The 16543-nt window shown below is 40.7% G+C and overlaps 1 protein-coding gene across 1 annotated transcript in view; it reads right to left on the bottom strand.

Annotated features, from left to right (window-relative positions):
* Nucleotides 1-16543, bottom strand: part of LOC121874581 — a gene marked incomplete in the record, with an annotated part of 90261 nt that overhangs the window by 22317 nt on the left and 51401 nt on the right. Inside the window, 1 exon segment of the mRNA XM_042378783.1 lies at nt 1675-1819. Coding sequence (XP_042234717.1) covers nt 1675-1819 — 145 coding nt within the window.

The raw sequence follows: 16543 nt of genomic DNA, 5'->3' as shown, positions 1-16543 counted from the left end.
CACTGTCTGCTCTTTATTTGTGTCTTGATATTCTCTTCCTCAAAAGAATTCTCACCACAGCTTCGCGAGGAAATATATAACGAGGGCGAGTCAGAGGCTACGTGTAGGAGGTAAGTAGTTCTGGTGGAAAGAAGAGGAGGAAGAGTAGGCTGTGTAGGAGGTGAGGGAGGAATAGTGAGGTACTGGTATAGTGGGAGGTAAGTATATGGTGGTGAGGGAGGTATAGGTGGTATGGAGGTGGGGTGGTGGAAGGCACTGGTATAGTGAGGGAGGGGGAGGTACAGGTTAGTGGGGGTGGGGAGGTACTGGTATAGTGGGGGGGGAGGGTATAGTGGGGGTGAGGGAGGTACTGGTATAGTGGGTGTGAGGGAGGCTGGTATAGTGGGGTGGGGTGCTGGTATAGGTGGAGGGGTACTGGTATAGGGAGGTGGTGGGGGTGTGGGGTGGGGTACTGGTATAGTGGAGGGTGGGGGCTGGTACTGGTGGGGTAGGAGGTACTGGTATAGTGGGGTGTGGAGGTACTGGTATGTAGTGTGGTGGTGGGGTAGGTGGGGTGCTGTGTGGGGGTGTGATGGAGGTACTGTGAGGGAGGCACTGGTATAGTGGGTGGGAGGGAGGTACTGGTATAGTGGGTGTGATGGAGGCACTGGTAGTGGGGTGTGAGGGAGGCATGGTATGGGGTGAGGGAGGTGGGTGAGGGGTGGGGGAGGTGGTATGGAGGTGAGGGAGGTGAGGTGGTGGTGGGGAGGTGGTGGGTATAGTGAGGTGAGGGAGGCACTGGTATAGTGGGTGTGATGGAGGCACTGGTATAGTGGGTGTGATGGAGGTACTGGTATAGTGAGGGTGAGGGAGGTACTGGTATAGTGGGGTGATGGAGGCACTGGTATAGTGGGTGTGTACTGGATGGGAGGGTGGGGGTACTGGTATAGGAGGGGTGGGGAGGCACTGGTATAGTGGAGGTGAGGGAGGTACTGGTATAGTGGGGTGATGGAGGTCTGGTATAGTGGGGTGACGGAGGTACTGGTATAGTGGAGGTGAGGGAGTACTGGTATAGTGGAGGGTGAGGGAGGTACTGGTATAGTGATGGAGGTAGGAGGGGAGTAGGCTGGGTAGTGGAGTGGGTGTGATGGAGGTACTGTACTGTATAGTACGGAGGTACTATGGAGGGGGTGATGGAGGGGTGAGGGAGGTACTGGTATAGTGAGGGTGAGGGAGGTACTGGTATAGTGGGTGTGATGGAGGTACTGGTATAGTGAGGGTGAGGGAGGGTACTGGTATAGTGGGTGTGATGGAGGTACTGGTATAGTGGGTGAGGGAGTGTTAGGGTGTGATGGAGGTACTGGTATAGTGGGGGTGGGGAGATACTGGTATAGTGGGTGTGATGGAGGTACTGGTATAGTGGGGGTGAGGGACGTACTGGTATAGTGGGTGTGAGGGAGGTACTGGTATAGTGAGGGTGAGGGAGGTACTGGTATAGTGGAGGTGATCGAGGTAGTGGAGGTGAGGGAGGTACTGGTATAGTTGGTGTGAGGGAGGTACTGGTATAGTGGAGGTGAGGGAGGTACTGGTATAGTGGAGGTGAAGGGAGGTACTGGTGTAGTGGGGGTGTGGGAGGTATATTTAGTGGTATACGGAGTCAGTCAAGGAATGATAACTGACTAATCAGCTACTGACCTCGGTGACCTGAATTGGTGACCAATCAGGTTCCCCCTCGAGGTCCCACGTTAGGTTAGCGGGAGGTCTTGACCCAGTAGAGACACACCTCACCTCATGACGTGCCCCTGCCTCTAGTCCTTTCTCCACCCCGCTGATGACCACACTGACTGGCTCAACTGTTGGGGAGAGAACAAACAAAAAATGGTTTTAGTGTTAATTTACAGTACAATATTATTTAGTTTATTATGTTAATGCTCTCCTCGACAACACAGCCATCACGAGTCTTTTCACTTATGGTAAAATACCTCAAAAACGCAAGGTGGATTTTAAATGTTACCTTATGATAATATTGTTGAAACTTGAAAATTCAGGTTCAGTGAGAAGTTTCAAAGGCTTTAGCAACCATTTACCGTCACATAAGAACATAAGAACATAAGAATGGAGGAAACTGCAGCGGGCCTATTGGCCCATACTGGGCAGTCCCGTTTACACCCAACCCCTATTGCTCATATGAGCATCCAACCTATGTTTGAAGCAATTCAGCGTATTCGAGTTAATGATGATATTTGGTAACTTGTTCCATTCATCCACTACTCTGTTTCCAAACCAGTGTTTACCTATTTCACGCCTAAATCTAAATTTGTCCAATTTAAAACCATTGTTACGAGTTCGCTCCTGGTTGGATAATTTGAGTACCTTTGTAATGTCCCCTTTGTTTAGCCCTGCCTTCCACTTATACACCTCTATCAGGTCGCCCCTCGCTCTACGTCTCTCAAGGGAGTGCAGATTAAGATGCTTTAACCTGTCTCTATACTCAAGGTTCCTAATGCCCGGGATTAGTCTTGTCATTCTCCTCTGAATTCTTTCCAGGGATTCTATATCCATTCTGTAATACGGTGACCAGAACTGAACTGCATAATCCAGGTGTGGTCTCACAAGAGCAAGATACAGTTTTAGGATGACCTCGCTAGTCTTGTAACTAACACTCCTTTGTATGAACCCAAGTACCTTATTAGCCTTGTTACGAGCAAAAACACACTGTTTACTTGGCTTAAGGTTCCTACTTATCATTACTCCTAAATCTCTCTCGCAGTCGGATTTCTCTATGGCATCGTTGTTCATCTGGTATCTGGTTTCCCTGTTTACATTTCCTATACTGAGTACTTTACATTTGTCGATGTTGAATGTCATCTGCCATTTTTCAGACCATTCGAAAAATTTGTTTAGATCCTCCTGTAGTTTTGCCGAGTCCTCGTCAGATTTTATAACACGTTCTATTTTAGTATCATCAGCAAATTTACTTATGTTGCTGTCTATGCCGATATCTATGTCGTTTATGTATATAATAAACAATAATGGTCCAAGTACTGAGCCTTGGGGAACTCCACTTGTGACGTTGCTCCAATGGGACTTAGTGCCGTTAATGCTCACTCGCTGTTTTCTGTCCTGTAACCACGCCCTAATCCATTTAAGGATGCCACCTTTGATGCCATGAGCTTCTACCTTTCTAATTAGTCTTTCGTGGGGGACTCTGTCGAAGGCTTTGCTAAAGTCGAGATATACCACATCATAATTGTGCCCCTCGTCCACTGATTCAAAAACTGATGAAAAGAATGTTAATAGATTAGTTAGGCAAGAACGTCCGCTTGTGAAGCCATGCTGGGAATCATTGATCAATCGGTGCTTCTCCAGGTGATTTCGAATAGAGTTTGAAATGATTGCTTCCAGTAATTTGCCTACTATTGATGTTAGACTGATTGGGCGGTAGTTAGAAGATAGTGATCTATCCCCCTTCTTGAAAATCGGTATTACATTCGCTATCCTCCAGGATTCTGGTACTACACCTGTTTTTAAGGACATGTTAAACAACTTTGCTAAGGGCATACTAAGCTCTTCCTTACATTCCTTTAATACTCTGGCAAATATCTCATCGGGACCAGGTGACTTATTAGGCTTTAGTTTGTCTATTTGCTTACTAACATCGTTACTAGTCACTACTATCTCACTTAATTTGTTTTCTTCACTATCTCTGAATAGAGTCGGTGCCTCGGGTATCATGTTTAAATTTTCGGTGGTGAAAACTGTTGAAAATATTTATTCAAATTATTGCTCATTTCTCCGTCGTTATCAGTGAGCTCGCCGGAGTCTGACCGTATTGGTCCAATCTTTTCTCGTGTTTTAGTTTGATACATTTGGTAGAATCCTTTGGGGTTTGTCTTCGCCTCCCTTGCTATCCTTACCTCATTATTCCTCTTTGCTTTCCTTATCTCGGTTTTAACCCTACTCGCCAATACCCTATAATAGTCCGGAGGTGAATTTCGCCACGATTTATCCTTCTACCTATAGCCTTCCTTTGGCCAATGATGTTCTTTAAATAATTATTTATCCATTTAGGGTCGTTGTTGTCTGATCTGAGTTTTTTGTATGGTATGTTCTGCCTTTGTGCATTAAGTAACTCACTATTTAAATTGTCGTGGAACTCGGCAATCTCAGATCTCGTTATCAGGTCGGTGTCATCTGTCAGGTTGGCCAAGCGCGACACCCCCTCTCTCAGCTGCCTCTTTAAACTGTCAAAGTTTGCCCTTCTGAAATCTGGTACTTTAGTGGAATTTTCCTTACGTCTGCCCTGAAAATCTAACTGGAATCGAATTTCTTTGTGATCGCTGTTTGCAAGTTCGTTCCCTACCTCGACATTGCTAATGAGGTTTTCTCTGTTTGACAAAACTAAATCCAATATATTATTACCCCGTGTGGGTTCGGTTATATGTTGACTTAGGAAACAGTCCTGGATCGTCTCGAGAAAATCCTCTGATTCTGAGTTACCCGTAAGGTCGGTCCAATCTATTTGGCCAAGGTTAAAGTCGCCTACTATACAGACTTTGTTGTGTATGGAAGCCCTGCGCATTTCATCCCAGATAAGTCGCTCATGGACTCTATCAAGATTGGGGGGTCTATATATTACTCCTGTGATTAATTTTTCCCGACAGTCGCTTAATTCTATCCAAATTGTTTCTGTATTCCTCTCAGTTTTTATTTCCTTATTTATTTCACACTTCAGATTATCCCTAACATAGATTGCTACTCCGCCTCCTTTCCTGGTCTGCCTATCGGTATGGAACAGTTTGTAACCCGCAATTTGGTATTCGACTGGTAATTCACGTGTGTCTAGGTTGATCCATGTTTCAGTGAATGCAATTATATCGATTTCTTCGGTACATACCAAGGCCTTAATATCATCCATTATGTTTCTCATACTTCTACTGTTCGCGTAGTATACATTTAAGTTAGTCGTGTTCTGAGTCCTCCCCTTACCGCGTTTAGTTTTAAACTCCCTGTCTAATTTAGTTTTGTCATCATTCCTAACACTGCTTCCCTGTAATCTTTCGCCTTGTTTACCCACTCCCACTGCAGTCTCCTCCACCCCCATCGACGGCGTGGTGGCAAACAATCGCCGGGTGATTGAAGTCATTCAAGCGGACAAGATACAGTGAACATTCGCTAATATGTAAATCGGTTCAGAGATAATGGTTATGTCTGCAAAATTCCTGGACTAAGAGCGAGTGAATCACCAATGAGATTATCCCCTGGTCAGTATACCAGCTTGGTTTTAAGTTTGATCAAAAGTGAGTCATCCATTGAGATATATTCAACACACACACACACACACACCGAAAGTCCTCACGGTAACTCGGGTAAGTGCCCAGAGCCTCTACAATTGGTTTAGTTAAACTATTAAGGATAAAGGACGTGCTTATATTATAAAATAAATATAAGGAAAACCTGAGATCAAACTACTTGACAAGGATAGAAAAATACTACAAAAGTGGATATTGGATTCCAACTTCACTTGACATGATGGAAAGTGGAAACGTGGCAGCGGATGGAATCATGACGTCAGAGATACGGCTATACAGTACATAATGAAGCTACAGGGAAGAATATGAAGTCTCTAAATGTAGTAACTTTATTATGTAGGTGAAGGAATTGTTTGAAGCTCATAATACGTCCTTATTTTATATATATATATATATATATATATATATATATATATATATATATATATATATATATATATATATATATATATATATATATATATATATAACATAATACAAGCACCTTTATATCACTGGTTAAAATTATCATGACCATCAATGAACTTATTAACAAAAGGTGAAAAGCTTCTAATCATCTTTTATGTCATCAGTTTAATTAAATTCTCCGCTCCATAGCTGTTGACGTCCCTTGTCACACACTCATTGATATGCACAACGATCACCAATTCTGGAATACCTGCTTAAATGTATATAACAATACTATCTCGATATATATATAATAGGTGGCCTTTTTCCCATAAAACCTCAGATATATTTAATGGTGCCTGGAGGGGCCGAGGTGTTATACATAATTTATTACTAGAGGTGGCGGCCACGGTCATGTCACAGTTCTACCCACTAAATTTAAATTTCTCGCTCATTGTAAAATTTCACTTTACGAATAAAATTAATGTTCAGTGTTACTGAAAATTTTCATTTCCTAACCTTCATTTACTATTATTTATTCTATTTACTTTTTGTGTTCTGTCTGTTCAGCAGATATTATATAGTATATAAGACATAACAGTAACAAAAGTACGGTGTTTATATGTTTGTGTACAACTATGTGAGTGTATCTTGGTGTGTAGCTATAGGTGTATATAGATAAGAGCAGTTGAAATATGTTGAATATAAAACTCTGTGTTATCGTGGCAACTTTCTCGCTCTGACGCCTTAGGAACTGAAAATAATGGCAGATCGATTGTAGCAATTCCGTCGAGAGGTCTTTTTCTATATTACCACTAAATTTTCTTCAACCAGTCAGAGGATAGACGCCGTTACATGGACAGAAATATACCCTAAGGCTACATGAATAACGTGACTACTGTTTCTCTATAAAAAAAATATATAATCTGATAATGTTTAAGGGCAAAAATCAACTGCCTCAATTTTCGTAACCAGATCAAAGTTTACCAATTTACTTTGGATAATTACAGTGTTTGGTGGGTGCGGCACAGCTGGTCATGACGAGGAGAGAGGGTTGGTTAAAGCCGCCTTGGGGTGAGTAGAGAGAACATAAGTGTATATGGAGATTGTACACACATACACTTTTAGGAATGAAACTGGGGAAAGTGTGTGAGAGTGAGTGTATGGGGGGATATGCAGCGAGGTATATCATTCGAAATTATCACTAAGTTCATCAGGTAAAGATTTATAAATTAAAACATGGAAAGAAAAGAATCCCTATGAAAACCAAACAACACAAATTAACGGGAAGACCAACTACCACTAACCACTGTGTAATGTCCATTCACAGCCCCGCTTGGTCATGAGTGTGTAATGGGAGAACGTTAGTCAGTGTTTAATAGGACGGTTTCCTCTTTATCTGTTCAATTTCGGCAAATCGCTGTATTAAAGGTCATGAAAAATAATCCTAAATAAGGAATAAATTAATTGAAATATTCGTGGATTCCTGTATAAAATAAATTCATTAAGGCTGATTTTTTATCTGTATTTCATTATAGAATATTTGTTTACAATGATCTACTCGTTTGTTTGCTGCCTGCTGCATAAAATAGAGAAATTAGATTGCAATTCATCCTTACCACAACTACCAACACCACTCTCAGAACTACCACCACTATCGTCTTTACAGTACTATAACAACTACTACCATATTTTTACCACAACCATCACCACTATTATGTTTGCTACTACCACCATCATCCTTACTACTTCCACCACAACTAATTTTACTGTAAGAACTATAACCATGATCTTTACTAGTACCATCATTTCTACCACCATCACCATCGTCACCATGAACACCGCTATCAGTACCACCAAGCAAATCCACTGTCACCGTTACCCGAGCATCTTTATTCTAAATTTATGATGCTAAAACTGAGACAAGAATAACACTACCGCAAACACCACTACAGCCACCACCACCACAGCCACCATCACCACCATTACAGCCACCACCACCACAGCCACCAGCACCACCATTACAGCCACCACCACCACAGCCACCAGCACCACCACCACAGCCACCACCACCACCACAGCCACCAGCACCACCACCATAGCCACCAGCACCACCATCACAGCCACCACCACAACAGCCACCGCCACCACCACCACCACCACAGCCACCATCACCACCACCCCAAGTGACTCTCTCTCTAGCTGTCTCCCTCACCACCATACTACCACACGTGACACAACCTGGCTGCCATCCTCAGAGCCAACTCCATTATGCTACAAGAACCTAAACTAACTTCAAATCTTTGGCTGCAGGAAATTACTCGTGATAAAACTGGCGATTTATTTTCTCCAGTTTTTACCTCAGCAGATAACCTTCAAACTGTTTTCTTTAACGAGAAACAAACACCAGAGGTTGAGGTAGCTCTATGGTATTCACAGCGAAAAGTATTGTTCAACTTTAATTTGTTGTAACGACGGCTTAAATTTCCATTAATTACCATCCAGGACTTCAATAAGTATTTCCGCCTCCCTTCCTCTTTTTTTAACAGGGTTGGTGGACTCAACCCCGCTAATGGACCTCCGTTAGAATCCCGATAGTAGACTAAATTCTGTAGGGGAGCGTCACCTTGAGGACTTGATATTGTATGAGTTAGAGGAGGCGCCACCTAACAAAGTGACGGTTATATACACCTTCAAGACCTTATCCCTGGGGCTCTGACGCTATCAAAGTTAATCCATTTAGACGAATATTGTTAAAAAATATATGTTATACCTGCCTGTGTGGGACACTACAAGAGCTCTTGGCTGGGTGTGCTGCTGTTGAGACTGCCTATGGAGGGTGATGCTGTACAGATATCTGCTTATAGGGGGTGCTATACAGAAGACTGCCTATAGAAGGGAGGTGGTATACAGAAGGTCACCCATTAGGGGATGCTTCATAGAGAAGGGTACTACACAGAAGACGACCTTGGGGGATGCTTTACAAGAGGTCACCTCCAGAGGGATGATATTAGACATGAACCTTCCTATATAAAAAAAATACTATACTGCCTGTAAGATCCATACATGAGGCGTCTGTAAGATACAAGCTAAAGGTTGCTGGGAATGACCCACATGAGAGGCGTACTCTAAACTCCTCACAGCAAGACGCTAAAACACGAGCCTAACTGTCTACAATATCCACACAGCAGGCTGTCTATAAGATCTGCATGGCAGGATACCTGTAAGATCCACACATGACACACCCAATAATATCCGATCAGCAGCTTGCCTGTTTGTTGGGCCGGATAAAATGCAAGCCACCACATTTGTGGAGGTGTAAATGTTCTTTTGATGTGTGTCGGCTCCCAGGTACTGGCGGTATTTGCGAAACAAATTCTTCAACATGTGAATAAAGAATCAAATGTGTATGTTGATTTTGGAAGCTATCATCAGGAGTCACGCGTTGGGCATGATACACAGGACTGACTTACATACTCATAAATGGGAGTTTTGAGGGAGGAGGGGAGTAGTTATGCCGCCACACTTTTTGACAGAAGATACTGTGATATTCATCCTCTCTTGCAAATGCAAAAAACGTTTTTTTTTGTAGATTTCGTCCGTCAAGAAATATTGTTTAATCACAAAGTGTGTTAGTGACCAGACTATTACAGGTACTGAACATTAACCCTTCAAGGTTTAGTGTCACACTTAGGTATATTATTCTGGCTAACGCAAGACTATTTTATTCAGCTCGAGTAGCACTGTCTCATTTTAATGCCGATTTTAATGTATGTAAAGGCATCACTGCTTGAAAACATTAACTTTCAAGATATAAATGGATGTTCTTTAATAAGGAATATTTACCGTCGAAGTCACAAACAAACTCACGCTCTCGGAGTAGGTGGGCAACGTTGAGCCAATAGTTGGAACAAGTATGAGGGAGGAACCGTGACGGATTCCCAGGAATAACTTAAAAATATAACAACAACTAAGAAAGACGGTTAAGAAACAACACTTGTGGGAGAAGTGAGATGACACTTTGTGGACGACAGGTGACCTTAATCTTTTCTCCCGTGATCATTAAATCGATTTCATTACCCCCGTTTGCGGCAAAGTCATGAATTATTTTCGTTATTTGTTTCTACAAACAGAGAAATACATACTGAACAAAGTTGCAAAATATTATGTCACTTGCATTGTCTCTGGTAGAGTCAGCAGTGAAACTGACAGCTGTAAGATGTGTTCCATCTCTCGTCTCTGTTGACGTTTTTCAACCAGTGCGAGCGCGCGTCATAAATATCAGTCATTATATATATATATATATATATATATATATATATATATATATATATATATATATATATATATATATATATATATAGTCTGTACTCACCCTGAAGATGTGAATTACACGAAAGCGCTTGGGAACTTCTGTGTTTTTCTTTTCCTTGTATATATATATATATATATATATATATATATATATATATATATATATATATATATATATATATATATATATATATATATATATATATATATATATATATATATATATTTATTTATTTATTTATTTATTTATTTTATTTGTTTAATTATTTTATTTGTTTATTCATATATCACAGTACTTATTCTGAGCTCCTTATTTTCCTTGTGCACTAAACATTCTGGCATTTACAATCTCTTCACTTGCAGGCTCAGTGTGTCAATGGAAATTCAAGGTTTTAAGGCTGATAGCCGACATAGAGAGCAAGAAAGAAACAGTATTTAGCAAATTTAGTGCTCATCAAGAACATGTTCCCACGTTGTGAAAAAACTGACCAAGAACCTAACTAAAGGAAGAGCGTCAAGCCAGTCGACGGTTGAGATTGTGTTAATTACATCTATGGAATACTGTATCTGATGCCCTGTGTCTTGCGCAGACTGAGGGGTCGACTCGACCAGTGAACCATCAAAAATTTCGAGAATAAGTTTCCCTGTTTGTGATTGGCGATTAATATTTTATATTTAGCATTTAATGATAAAGAATATATATGCAGTAGTTGTTCAGGGTTTACCTTTAGTATTATATTGTTAATAAACTTCACGCAGCCAATAATTCACTGCCATACCGTAATTAGGAAGATCTTGGTGCTACGTATTGACAATAATTCTTTCTTGGAAATAATTACTTAAACTAAGTACATTAATTACAGGATCATGGACATACTGTAAATACGTGGACAACCGAAATTCATCATTTATATCTTTAACCTATCATTTGAATTGTCTGTGAATATAATGAAACTTTTAAAGGATTACCAATTATTACGCCAGTGAACTTTGGCTGTCACTTCATGCTTGGCGACACATATAGAGCTTGACTGGGTGATAACGATCCTCAACTGGTACAGACAGAACTCAACTATTTTTTGTTTTTTTAGAAAACTTTTTATGTGCAAAAGAACCCGACTCGGTGATCAAGAACACCTATATCCAATACCCCTTGGCAAGTAAGCTGGGGAATCGGCAGTATATCAGATATACAATAGATGGACACACACCCACACACACCCACACACCCACACACCCACACACACACACCTACACACACACACACACACACACACACACACACACACACCCACACACACACACACACACACACACATACACACACACACACACACACACACACACACACACACACACACACACACATACACACCCACACACACACACACACACACACACACACACACACACACACACACACACACACACACACACACACACACACACACACACACACACACACACACACACACACACACACACACACACACACACACACACACACACACACACACACACACACACACACACACACACACACACACACACACACACACACACACACACACACACACACACACACACACACACACACACACACACACACACACACACACACACACACACACACACACACAAATCCTTGCCCGGGGGTTAAAGAAAAAAAGTTGAACGGAAAAAATACGAAAAAAATTCGAAGCTTGATATCAGTTTACAGGAATGTTTCGAGTAAAAAAACATTTATGTTAGTTTCAGGAACAACTGCAGTTATTCTGCTTCGTCACAATTAAATACATTGTAGTATTCAACTTTTTTCTGAAAACAACGGGTCTAGGTTTTAGTCTTTTATTTCTTTGATTACAATGAATTTTAGGGGTTCTAGTTGCTAGGAAATTACATAAATTTATACCGACAGAAGTCCAGGACTCGCGGTACATGTTCAATCTCTCTCCGGCAGGCCTTAAGTGCTCTCTGGTAAATATTGAGATGAAGCACTTTAGCACGGGCGTGGAGGATGAAGATGAACTGTCGTCACCCTTGCGAAATAAGTTAAGATGCTATTTTTTACTATGAAATCAAAAGCAATTAAATCATGTCATTAAGAGGGTCTGAATATGTTTGGTCTTGGTGTCTGTGTTCCTTAGAGGAAGAATCAACCAGTGGAATTTTTTTTACCGGTGAAGCTTTTACCAAACTCGATGATACAAAGTTGAAAAAGTGGTTGTAATATGTCACCAGTAAACAGAGGATATTGAAAACAGTGATCTAAAAGCTGTTTGAGAGACTAAAGACGAATCCTAGTTTAAACTGATAGAGCTGCATTTACCAACCAAACGAGAGACTGGATAAAGTTATTGAACGAAATAAACTTTCTTAAATAAGGTATTTTGAAACCTTTTTTAGCAAATTATTCAAGGACGAAATTCAAACATCTTTTCAGATCTCGTTACATCACTCGTATTTTCCTATTTCCATTGACATTAGTACGTGAGGCAGTGAGACGCGGAGAGAAAAGTCTATTACTCACTGTTCATGTCGATCCTAACTCGGCTGTAGAGGGGCGCTGTGAGGTTGTTGTTGATCACCACACACTGCATCTCAGACATATAGTCTTCGGCTTTAAGAGAGCTGATGAACAACCGACTACCCACTGAGCCGTCACCCCCGTTGTCTATAGAGCTCGGCAGTCGCCTCCCTTCCCTGATCCACTCTATAGTAGGCGGCGGCCACCCTAGAGGAGAGAAATAGACATATAGACCATTAGTATAGTACTGAATCATCATCTATTTATGTTTCATCAACTCTATCGTAGTGAAATATTTCCCACACAAAAAAACTGATCTAACCTCATCTACCCTATACAGTTAAATTCTACTACACACAGCCCATATACAGTACACTCAAGCTAACCTGTTTCTTAATAAACCTACACACATTAAACACAAAAATACGCAATAAGAGGACAATGTGCATAAACTTTATCACGTTTTTGCTCTGATGGTCTTCACTGTAATTTTGTTTAAAGTCCAATGTGAGGTAAACACTGAACTACTTCCCCCTTAAAAAATCGTGTCTTACCCATACAGTTTATTTATGATGTGTATATAGTAGTGATTTACAGTACTGGATTAACCCTTTATTACCCATTAATCTCAGGTAACATTAGTTTTCAGGTAATAAATTTATTTGTGGATTTACTAGACTAAAATATGACACATTTCGTTTTTGCAATGCTGAGACAATATGTCATTTCAAAACACTTATTATCCTCGTAATTCCTGCAGATCCACTGTTATTATCCACACCTGGTACACGCAAAACAATTTCAGAGATCCACTTTGAGTGTCAAGCTTGTGAAATATATCCTGACCTCGGATGATAGTATTTCAGAGACGACAGGAAGAGAACGTAAACTAATCCCACATAATTTTTTTTTTTAATATTCAACTTTTTCTTCATTTGCAACGCAAATCATGTTAAAATAATAAAATCTAAACAACCTATGAGATAAAAATTTACAATAAATTTTAATATTGTTTTTATTTTATTCCCTTTACGGCAACTGCCAAAAAAGAGCCATTAAACAAAAGCACCAAGGAAGTGGAGTGGCTGGTATTTGCCTCACAGCAACAAAAGTGAATGCCTATAAAAGAAGGTGAGAGGCGTAAGTGGTTGTTTTGTAGGTAAGTGATTAAGTGGATGATATGACAGTACGTTTAGGTGGTGTTTTGGAGGGGACTTTGTGGGGGTGGTGTTTTGGAGGGAACTTTGTGGGGAAGGTGTACCGGAGGGAACTTAGTAGGGGAGGTGTGTTGGAGAGGAGTTTGAATAAATTTTAAAATAAATTCAAAGAGAGAGAGAGAGAGAGAGAGAGAGAGAGAGGAGAGAGAAAACCGGTCACGTTGCCTCTGAGCTGAGGTATATGAGAAACGAGAGACCTTAACACAAACTAATGACTCCACAGAATCTCAGGCAAAAGCTATATAGTGAAATAGACTGTAGCGTCCATTAACCTAACCTAATCTAAGCTAACCCAGTAACATAGTAATCTAGTTTATAGTTTAGTTTAGTCTAGTCTAGTTCAGTTTAGTTTAGTTTAATATCCCGGTAGACCAACTCCAGCTCGGTAGACGGCGTATTATAGAAGCACAGGTTAACAAAAGTTTCCCAATCACAGCCCCGATTTCTCCTCACCACCAAGAGGAATATTTATCCAATCTTACCCGAAGCAAAGTGTACCCTATATGTTATCTTTGCGTTATCTCTCGGCATCACTATATTATTTTTAGTATCAAACAGGTCTTGTGGGTGTATGATTAATGACCTGGAATAATGTTATTTTGGGTGGAGATCCTCGCTGGTGTCTGTCGAAAGTATTAATTCTCAGAGTGGTCCTTAAGTTGAGAAATTTTAACTTTCGTGTAGTATAAAATTACAGTTTTTAAGTGATGTTTCAGCTTACTGATAATTATAGTTTCACAATACTGAAGTTTCTCCTGAAAAGTTGTCGTCTTTCTCTCTGGTGTGAAGCGAGTTGTAATGTATCGCTAGAGTGAACACTGCTCTAATTTCTAAGACATACTTTAAGAAAACATGAAAGTGTATTAGTGTATCATAAGACATTGGGTGCATCAGAAATATAAATATATATGAACTCTGCACAACACACGTATACACACACAAATGGACCCATTATATTTAGGAAATTGCAAAAAAAAAAATTCAAAACGTGTGAGGTTCCTTGAAAACTTTACAATTATACAGAACAAAAATAAAGTAGAGCCATTTGGTGAGAACATGTGATGAGGAAATGAGTTTAAGAGAGAGGAACAAAGAAGCACAGTCCTAAGACACGCTCTCAAGAGATGATCCGTTGTCTTGGAGTGGTTTGGCTACACTGACATCTGACCTAAAGGAAATATTTAAAACGGATAAAACCATGAGAACAGAGTTTGAATAACTATTGTATATCTCTGTAGCCTTGTAACCAATCCCCCTGAGTATTCTTACAGCAGTACTCATGGAAATACATTATACAATAATGGTAACATTAATTATAATAACAAGAAAAGATGAAGAATGTATTCAACGAACCTCCCAAGACGTTACAGCTGAGGAGGAGCGGGCTGGTGTTGTTGAAGGGCCCCGCTGTGTATACACCCCCGGGCCCCGCCGTGAGGGTTTTGCCCCGCCCGTCCACCACCGTCACTGATGATGGGCGCTCTGTGGAGGAGACATGGTGGTGATGAGGTACGTGTGCCAGGCCGCGGTGCTGTTAAGGTAACCCCCCCCCCCCTCCACCCATCACACACTAACGACGTCAGCCGTCAAGAGACAGGGGAGGAGCTGCCCTAAATTGAGGTTGACTCACCCATACTCGTCTGTACTTGTGTTATGTCGCTTGTCTCTAACTGGCTATCGCTTTCTTTGGGACACGTGCATTTTTTACATTTTAACAAGACTAACCTTTTGTTTATTATTTACTCCATTTATATGACAATTTTATAAAAAATAAACTTAAACTACTCGCTTAATTTTACCGTGAGTCGAAGTACATGTTTTATAATACCTATCATGGTTAAAAATAATAGGGTTTTAAAAAGAAAATTTTAGAAGCATATTCCTTTTTGCACTATAAGTACACCATTACGTGTTTATATAACAGTAATAGAAGACAAGAGGACTTACTGTCAGCTAAAACAACACATCGGAATAATTACTGGGCAGCTTATGGAGGTAATGACCCTAGAGAGTAGTAAAAGAACTACAAAGGTTAAAGGTCTTGACGCTCTGTAGTAATGCCCGGCCTAGAGGTGCTGTACCTTATATGGGTCTTGTCATATATCAATCAGTCTAATAGAATCACACAAGACGTACTGTATATCGGGGATGGAAATCTCGTTCTTCAAGTTATACAACATTGTTCGTAAACCCAACCATCCCCTCCCTCCCTTCCTTTCCACCCCACACACACAATCTTCTTAGATCTTACGCGTTTCTTATGCTTCTGGGGAAACTTACTGATCAGGGCCTTTAGTTAAGTGGGCGAGGTGCTGCCTGATAGTAGGTACCTAACAGGGAGGTACTACCGCTTGGGAAAATATTGAAAGCATAATATGTTGTCTAATGGTAGATCCTGCTGCCATATGGCATCACAAAAATTGTGATCTCACTTTCTGCCTCATGTACACAACATATACATCGTTTCTCACCCATGATCAGTTAATTTTTTTCCAAGTCTGTATTTATTATTGTTTGTCTTTTCGCTCCCCAGTCCCTGATGTGGGTTGGAGATCTGTGCCCGGGTGAGCAAATCCCCATAAAAAAAACTAACGTTGAGGCTCAGCTGAATGTAACGATGTTGATGGTAGCTGGGGGTCTCATGTCAGCGGTAGGCAGGTGTCAGACTATTGAGAATAAGTGATTATAATAATACTGAGTTAAATAGTAGGACAGGAAGAAAAGATAGGGGTTTTGACGTTAAGTTGAGGATCAGAATGAAGGTAGATTTAGTCTCTTAAGGCAAATGAAGAGCAGTTAAATGTTAT

Source organism: Homarus americanus, unplaced genomic scaffold, assembly GCF_018991925.1.
Source record: "Homarus americanus isolate GMGI-L3 unplaced genomic scaffold, GMGI_Hamer_2.0 scaffold34360, whole genome shotgun sequence".
Classification (NCBI taxonomy): Eukaryota; Metazoa; Arthropoda; class Malacostraca; order Decapoda; family Nephropidae; genus Homarus; species Homarus americanus.
Note: the sequence above shows the minus strand (reverse complement) of the source record. Positions and strands in the feature narration are given on the sequence as shown.